This window comes from Condylura cristata, unplaced genomic scaffold (genome assembly GCF_000260355.1).
Source record: "Condylura cristata isolate star-nosed mole 26May11 unplaced genomic scaffold, ConCri1.0 scaffold00030, whole genome shotgun sequence".
Taxonomy (NCBI): Eukaryota; Metazoa; Chordata; class Mammalia; order Eulipotyphla; family Talpidae; genus Condylura; species Condylura cristata.
In genome coordinates this window covers 23,838,292-23,847,571 of record NW_004567131.1, presented here as the reverse complement: position 1 = coordinate 23,847,571, position 9,280 = coordinate 23,838,292, and the positions used below count along the sequence as shown (strand labels likewise).

General features: G+C 42.7%; 1 protein-coding gene across 1 annotated transcript in view; it reads left to right on the top strand.

Annotated features, from left to right (window-relative positions):
- The first annotated feature begins 2,865 nt into the window (after positions 1–2,865).
- Positions 2,866–9,280, top strand: part of PIP4K2A (phosphatidylinositol-5-phosphate 4-kinase, type II, alpha) — a 135,991-nt gene continuing 129,576 nt past the window's right edge. The window contains exon 1 of the mRNA XM_004691300.2: positions 2,866–3,256. Within this exon, the coding sequence (XP_004691357.1) occupies positions 3,113–3,256 (144 nt within the window). The 5' untranslated portion in view covers positions 2,866–3,112. The remainder of the gene's footprint in view (positions 3,257–9,280) is intronic.

Genomic DNA, 9,280 nt, shown 5'->3' with positions numbered 1-9,280 from the left:
AGCTGCCCAACAGGCCAAATGACGTGCCCTTCTTGCCTGACATGACCTTTGCCCACCTCCACATAGAACTTCCTTGTCTTTCTCTAGTCCTGTTTCTCATTAAGACTGTATTCTTTTGACATAGAGACAATAAAAAAATTAAAAAATAAAGGAAGCTGACTTAAAAAAAGACTTGTTGAATGCTGGTTTTGAGGTTCTTCAATTCTTGATGCAGTTTAGTACTGAACTAAGCACATATTCATTATTCACTATCACACAAATTCCAAAGGAAGACTTATCAGGTTACTAGGTTGCTAAACCACATGTAACCAATGCTCAAGTTTAAATGTTGTATTAATCTAACCTAAAAATATTTCTGAACCTTACACAAACATTTCCTGGATGTAGAATCTTTATGTATAACTTTGTTGTGAGTGATGTAAATTTACCTTCCATTTATGCACCAAAAGTTTGCCATAGGTGCTATGGGAAAGGAAATTTGTAAGGTTCATTGGGATAATACAGGATGACTACAAAATAGACCCTGCCTTCAAAGAATTTATTTATTGCCTCCCAACAAATAATCAGTTCAATTTCACTAGATCTCAGAAGTCTTATGTAGATCACTTAAGAACTAGTTTAAGGGCCTTCCCTGGTGGTGCAGCGGGTTAAAGCACAGCACTAAGAAGCTTAGGCCACTTCCACATGAGTTCGATCCCCACCTGCCCTGGAGGTGACCACATGGCGTGGCAGACCTCTCCTGACCCACCTGCTGCTCCCCTCAGCAGTGTACTTCCTTGATCTGCCTGTTCTGCTCCCTGCTCTGTCTCTGGTGAATCCTCTCACCCTCTGCATCTCTGGCCTGTACCCCAGTTCTGTATGAATAAATAAATAAATCTTTAAAAAAAAAAAAACTAGTTCAAGTACTTTCTGCAGTCATGTCTGGGACTCTAGTATTCCTGCACTATACAACACAATACAGAGTACAAAGCTGTTGTGAAAGGTCAAAAATATTTAATGTCTATCCATGCACAACATTAAGCTAAATGCAATTCAAAGCAAATTAAGTCACTGAAAACTCTGTCCCTTAACATACTGTATTATACACTTGAAAGCTGATGAGACAGTGAAGGTAGATTTTAAAAGTTACCCCCCCCACACACACATGAATGTTAATGTGTGAGCAGGTAGAGGCATTAATTAACCTTATTGTGGTAATAACTACACAATATACACATGTATCAAGTCACAGTGTATACCTTACACTGATACAATGTTTTATGTCATTTATATTTAATAAAGCTGGAAAAATTACTGTCTGAAAATATCACATGAATTTTCATTTCCACGAGTAGTGTGCCCCCACCTGCCCCTTACAGATAGGACACCCACACTATACCGGGCTTCCCTTAGAGGGGGGACACCACTATACTGTATGAAACCAGCACCCACAGGTATCCATTTCCCCTCCCTAAAGAGTCAATCAGCACTTTAACATCACTAAATTCCATTTTTTAACATTCACAACAAAGCCATTGTCTTGAATTATTAATTTACAGTTCAAAATAACACAGCTGTTAGGAAACAAATAGAGTGATATGGAACCACAGGGGTGGATGGATTAATTTCAACTAAGATGGTGAACGCTGGAGGGAAGAAATGGTATTATAATATCTGAGCACAACTGTTTGCAACAGTAGGTTGGACCTGGTGAAAGGGTTTATGTGAAATATTGATGAGAAGCAATTGATAATTGTTCTAAGTTTTCAAGACAGTTTCAATGAAAAATTACTAAGCAAATAAACTAGCTGGGGTAAATGAGTGATGTGTGTAGGTCATGCCAAGATAATTCAACGTGAAGCAACTGTGGGATGGAGGAAGATGTTGAAGTAGGTTTAACAGTCCCTGCGGATAACTGACAGATACTCACCCAGGCATTTCTCTGAGGATAGGGGAGAGTTTAGGTGTCATCAGCACTCTATATTTTATCTAGTGTGCTTATAGTATTGTGTGACTTACAATGGGCTCACAGACAATACTACTGAAAGGCTGATTTGGATTCTAACAAGCATCCTATGAGGTAGAAAGGGCATATATTGTCAGGCTCAGAATAGTCCCTAAAGTGCCATTGGTCCCTGACTAGTTCTATTCGTTAACGTGAAGAACCTTAAATTCAAGAGTGTTAGCTGATTTGCTCAATTAATGACTGAACTACACAACCCATGAGGAATGCAGGTCCTGTCTGGGGCAAAGGATCCTAACAGTGGGAACGACAACTTGTATCTTCGGTGGGAGTTTCCCTGCCAGATCAGACTGTGGGACGATTCAAGCTCAGGGTCCCCAAATTCAGAGATTAAAGGCCCACAGGAATTAAAAAGTTGATTTCATGGTCAGTCTAGGAGTCAATCAACGACGGGTCCAGGTCCCTTCCCTCCACGCTAGCAAAGCCCAGGGGTCCATGTGTCATTTCAGGTCTTACTAGCTAACTCCCGGTGCCAGTGAGAGATTTCCACAGGTTCCTTCCTTGTCTAGCCACAGAAGCTTCAGGGGGCTGCTCTTCCCCGACCTCCCCTTTCTCATTTCCTTTTTTCCCCCTGGGGACATGAGAGGATGTGCTGGAGGCGTCTCCACACTGCCGCGCGCCTCACATCGCCCCTGGACTTCATCCCCTGGCCCCAGCGGTCCCCTAGACCTCGTGGGCTCACAGACGCTGCCTTACCGCTGGGAAGACCGGCGGGAGCCTGAGCTCGAGGCTGCAGCTTAACGGTCCCGCGGCCGCGCCCGCGCCCCGCCTGGTGGCGCGGCTGCTGCCCGCCCGCCCCCTGCGTCATGACGCCAGCGCCCAACGCGGAAGCCGCTCGCCGCGCGCCTGGTCCAGCAGCCGGCTGAGTGCCCAGAGGCGGCGGGCGCGGGATCCCGGCAGGGGCGCGAGCCAAGCGCAGCCTCCCTGTGGATCCCAGCTGAGCGGATCGAGCGGCCCGAGAGGGGCCCAGCGCGCGGGTGGGAGGAACAGGACACCGCGCGCCAGGGCCGCCAGGGTGGGGGGATGCAGCTGCCTCCCCGGGCCAGCGTGTAGAGAGGGCGGGTCCCCGGCCTCGGGAGCTCGCTGGTGGAGGGGACTGAGGCGGCGGCCATGGCGACCCCCGGCAACCTGGGGTCCTCCGTCCTGGCGAGCAAGACCAAGACCAAGAAGAAGCACTTCGTAGCGCAGAAAGTGAAGCTCTTTCGGGCCAGCGATCCGCTGCTCAGCGTCCTGATGTGGGGGGTAAACCACTCGGTAAGGGCTCGGGCTGCAGCGCGCAGTCCTTTTCCTCCTCCTCCTCCTTCTCCTCTTCCTCCTTGTTCCCGTCCTCCTGCTGCGCTGCTGTGGGGCTAAGAGCCCAAGAGGAGTCCTGGATCTCAGCTGCTACACTCCCGAAGGAACTGCCCGCCCGCTGCTGTGTCCCAGCGCCCCAGCCAGGACGGGCGCGCCCGCCTCTCCGGGCCACCCGGGAGCTACTTAGACCCCTCTGGACCTGCACGGGGGTGCTGGACCAGGGGTCCCATCCGCAGTTGGGCCCTGCAGCCAGTGCCCGTGCACCCGCCCCTGCCCCCCTTACTCTCCACCCACCTCAGTTCTGTCCCCTGCAGCCCGGGAACTGGGAAGTTTGTGTGGTGCAAGGCTTTCTCTGGGCTGTCAGACTTGGTGGGTGCTCTGGGATCTGAATCCTCGTGATCTTTCCCTTCTGCTGGGGGCGGCTGGGATGGTCCCGTTCGCCGCCGACCCGCAGGTGTACCTGTCTGAGACTAGGATCATCAGGACTCTCCCCGCTGAACAGGGGTGAGAATACTGGAGATGTGAAAGATTTGGCCCATGACTGTAGTGCTCTCCACCCCCACCCCCACCCCCCCTTTGAAGGCAAAATTATTGGACACAAGGGATCTTTCTTGGCAAGGAAAAATTCTGAAAATATGGCAGTGGTGTTCAGCATCTTCTGCTTGGCTCGCGAGACCGCCCTGCCACTGTGGGGGCTGAAGAGCTGCTTGGCGGGGAATCTTCTTCCCCACCTCTCCTCCCCCACCTTGGGGAACCAGGCCAAAGTCCAACTGCGGAAGGGCAGGCTGAGAGAGGGGGTTGGGATGATAGCAGGAGGGGATCTCTGGTGGAAGGAAGTCTTGAGTTGACTGCACTGGATTGCGGATTTGTTTAAAAGGCTGGAGGAGAATGTTTAGAAAGGTTGGCTTAACACTCAGCCAGAGGTAGTGAAGATGCGCTGCTGCGGGCAATGCGGACTGCGGTTTGAGGGTCTGAAATAGCCTCCTGCTGATCTTACAGCTAGAAACTCCTGCAGTTTTAATCTCCTTAGGATCAGGAAACATGATCGGAGCTGTTGGCTGAGCCATGAAAGTTTTAAATGAGTCTGAATGTTGACCATGACCTTACCCTCTGCAGTCTGTTAGCATCTGAGGAAAGTGTAAGCCTGCTTTCCGTGCTCTTGATTTCGATGAATCCCTGTTTGCCCTTTGTAGCATGAGAGAAGTGACAAAATCATGCTGGTGTTTTAAAGAACACTCAGTATAATGAATGCTTCAAATGGCTCAAAAGCATCGTATTTGTATTTTTCTCTCCCAGGCTCAACTGGGGAAAAGGTAAAACACTGTCAGTATTGATTATGTTTGCTTGGACTTACAGCTCTAAGAAGACTGGGAAATGATTATTTCTGTCAGCCTAATGCTTGATCCACTGAAGTTCATTTTAACTTCCTGACAACTTCTTTAAAGGTTCACATTCCTAATTACTAAACAGCAAACGTGACTGCATCAAAATCCTGCTAGTTTTATTACACAAGTAAAATTTTTCCTATGTAATAAGGCTACAATTTAGAGATATGTCTAATTCTGTTTTTTAAATAAGAACTACATTCCTTGTTCCTTTAAAAAATGTTGCTAGTTGCTCATTGTTGAATGCTGTTATCTCCCCTGGAGTTCTGGTGTTTTGGTCTGGAGAGAGTTTGTGTCTGAGGGTTTACTCTAGTGAAGTGTCACCACTGTGCTGCTGAAAGAGTGTGTGTTCTCTGGGAACTAATCTGAATTCCAGTTTACATTAGAAAATCCGGTAATTATGCATGTTTTACTGTAGCTACTTCTGATGCTACCTTAAATTTATGAATTGCTATATTTGTTTTGGAGTTTCTAGCTGATGGGAAATAATTTGAAACTATTCTGGCTTGTAAATGATTTGTAGATTGTTGATAAGACATCTTGTGATTATTTTCATTTGCTTTCAAGAAAAGTTAACAATTCTTAGTCATCCAGAGTAGTCAAGTTCCCATAGCCATCACATAGCTGTGTTATTCATTCAACAGCTGTATATTGGGTACATAGTACCAGGCACTATGCAAAGACTGCTAAAAACATCCCTTATTTTTTATCTAAATGTCTTTATTCTGAGTATTGTGAGAGGACTAAAGGAGATCTATTTCAGTCTTCCCCCCAAAATAAATGTCTGTTATCTTTATTAGTGTCTATGTAAAGATGAAACCTGAGCTTTAGATGCCATATATAATGTTTGTGGTTGATCTCACTTTAGGTGACAGAGTCTAATATTAGATAAATATTTACATATGACCTTGTGTGCTCCAAAGTCTATAGTTTGAGTGTAAATATGTCAGCAGTATTAAAATGGAGCAGGCATAGTATTGTATATGAATGGGGGCATTTGAGAACACAGCAGAGAAGGAACAGATCTTTATAAGTAAAGTCTTTCCCTACACTTATGAAAAGATTTGTCATGAATATAGCAATCTCATGCTTTTAAATTTCATTTGGGTTTGTCATAAGGTTCATTAGAAATAACCATTTATTTGGAGTACTGAAGGGAACTGAATGTTTGTTTTTTCACTGAGGCATCTTTAAGGGGTTTGGGGATCTTCTGCATACCAAGGTAAATGCTCATTAGATCTGTATTCTCAATCCTTTCTCTGTTTCTGTTGGCCTTGGCTTGTTAACAATATGGTTTTTGCATTACTATTTGTATCTGTAAAGTATGCTGGATGGACTGGATGATTGCCAAGTTGTTTTTTTTTTTTTAACTAGCTTGCAGAATCAGGGCTATTTTTATAGTCTCCTGGCCTCCTAGGTGCTTAGTATTATATAGGATCTATAGTCTGTGAATAATAATAGTATACAGTTGAGCCTTTGCATCCTCATGTTCCATATCCTCAGCTTCAGCCAACCGAGGATCAAAAATCAGTATTAAGTACACCCAGTACAGAACAACCAATCATAACTAACTACAGACTTTTCCCCCTATTATTCCCTAAACAGGATAGTGTAACAGTTATTTGTATAGTATGTGCACTGGTATTCTGTTTTGTAAGTAATCTAGAGATGATTTCAAGTATCAGGAGGATTGCCTGTGCTACATGCAAATACCACTCCATTTTATATAAAGGACTTGAGCATCCAGAGGTTTTGGCATCTTGCAAATATGGCTGGCAGCGTTCAAGGAATCTTCAAGATCTTTAGTAGAGGGAAAGACCTGGAGAAATCAGGTTGTTGAATTGATTGTAGTTGAACTGTGCTGCAGTCTCTAAGTCAAAGTTTATTAGATTGAAAAGTAAAATCTTGCCATTAAGGTGGAAATTTTCAAGTCGATTGTGGTGGTAATTCTCAATGAGAAGAATAAGCCTAACTGTGTGGTTTATTTGATATGTTACTGCTTTCTAATTTAAAACACCCATCAGTGAATGGATCACTGCCAGTTTTTATTGTAAGTATATAAGCAGAGAATATAATTGGATACATAAGGAAAGATGGTTTAAGAAGACAATTTTATCTCATTACTTTTGGTATTAAACTAAAGATGATCAGGCAGTTCACTTCTTAGATTTATATTTTAATAGTGTGACACTTATGAGACAAGACTCTTTAAATAGATAGCTGTTAAAGATTTTTATTAAAAAGTAAAGTTGGGCTTTCAGAAATTAGTACTTAAAAACCTATTTAACTATGTAAAGGTAGACATCTGTATTGAAAATATTTTAAGAACTTAAAACAAACATTGTATTCTGAAGCAGGTAATATTAATGTTAAAGTTTTTTGGTTGCAACTCATAAAAAGCCCAATGAATTTAGGGAAACTTTTTTAAAAACTAGAAGAAATTTACTTATGAATTCATCCATCACAATGGAAGGATGAGTTAATTGGTAAGCAAGCCCTGAGAGCAAGAATGGACCTGGACTTCAGGAACAATTGGGTGCTTTTATGCCCATTTTAGCTTATTCTTGCCTGTAACTTTCTGATTTCCTCCATAGGTTAGAGAACAAATGTTTCCTGAATTTCAGAGTTTATAATTTCTGCCCCCAAAAGGGATTTTGTGTATCTGAATCAGTTATAAAAACCCCATAGAAGGATTCTAATTGGTCCAATTTTGTTCAGTTATAGCATCCCCCTGAACTGGCTTGTTATCAAAGGTGGAGTTAGAGGAGGGGAGGAATAGTCTCCAAGAGAAGGGAGAGGGCCTGGATGGGCAGTGGACAGCTAGCTATCTTGGGTGTCCATGTGCCCTGTCTTGGTAAAGAAGCAGTTTTCTACATAAAGCATCCTTAGCTTTGGTTATTGTCAGATCTCAGATTTCAGATAATAAATACTCTACTGGAGAAATAGTGGTTGATTTATTAAGTTTGTGTTTTCATATGGGAGATTGAAAAAGATAAAAGAAGGAAATTAGGTTTGAAAATAAAATGAATGACTGGAATATTATCTGAATAGAATATAATGAAATGATTAAACTAAAATAATTAGATAAATTAGATAAAACTTCTTATGGAACTTAATTAGTCATATAAGTAGTCACTTTATTTTTTTCTCCTCTTGACTCTCTGTGTATGTCTGCATGCCATTCTTCTTTCCATTAAGTTTATTATTAGGGAAATAGTTTCAGATCCCCTAAAATTTGACATTGTGTCCTAAAAACAATGTATTTTTTCTATATTTGTCAGATCTCTCAGAGTGAACTTGAGTGCTCAGCCTAAGCCTTTAAGAAAGACTTTCAGCAAGAATTGTAATAATCAAACATAAAGCTATCTTGAGTTGGTTAGAAAATGCAGCCATCTAGAATCATTAATTCTGTCAACACACCCTTTGAAGTATAAATTTTGGAATTTAAGTTAATTTGTGGAATTTAGCAAAATGGTTTGTGGTCAGATTAGGTTCAAATCCTGCTTCCATTTATGGCTCTTTGAGCAGATGATTTGCCCACTTGAACCTCAGTTTTCTCATTCTTAAGACAGAGATGATTACCTCATAAGACTGTTTTCAAGGTTCAGTAATGCATTTAAAACCCAACCCTGTAGTTAACACATAAGGATTTAGTAATTGATACCTAAAACTGATCAACTCTGGATACAGTTAGGCTGCTAGCATATTAGAAAAACTAGAGAAGAGCTTCTTAAAATTCAGTGTGTATGTGGATCACTTGGGGACATTTTGAAAAATGCAGATCACATTCTGACTCAGCAAGCCTTGGTTGGTCCTAGGATTCTGCATTCATCAGACTCTTAAGTCATGTTGACACTGCTGCTGGTCCATGGCCTATACTTTGCTTATCCAGATGGGAAAAAGAATGTTACAAATAGGGAGAAAAGTTCAGGCCTTGTCTCCCAACTGCATGTGAAGATCTTTGCAAGAATGATGACCTCATGATAAGAGTTAGAAAAGTTAGGAGAAGGAATTATGTTTTGAAAGAGAAAATTAACTTTAAAAATTTATGAAATGTGGCCTCCCCTCATGGCCTAGGGCTAAGTCTCTTCCCTATTATGGTAAAGCCTGAACTCAATCCCTGGCCAGGGAGCTGACCCACATAAGGCACAGCAGACCACTCCTGTGCTCCCCTCAGCAGTGTATTTTGGTTAGTCTGCCTGCTCTGCTCCTTACTGTCTCTGCTGAATCCTCACTACCCATACCTCTGGGCTACACCCCAGTTCTTCTATGTAAAAATCTTTAAAAGAGGAGCCCTCCCTGGTAGCACAGTGGGTTAAAAATGTAGTACTATGAAGCTATCGGAAGCCACTGCAGCACAAGTTCAATACTCCTCAGGGAGGGTGACCCACATGGTGCAGCAGACCTCTCCAGTCTTGCCCACTGTTCCCCTCAGCAGTGTTATTTCAGTAGATCTTTCTGCTTTCTGTCCTCTCCCCACTCTGTCTCTGGTGAATCCTCTCACCTATACTCCAGTTCTTGTATACATAAATAAATAAATCTTTAAAAAAATCTTTTAAAAAGATTTATAACATGTACTGCAGGTGATAGTATAGGTAGG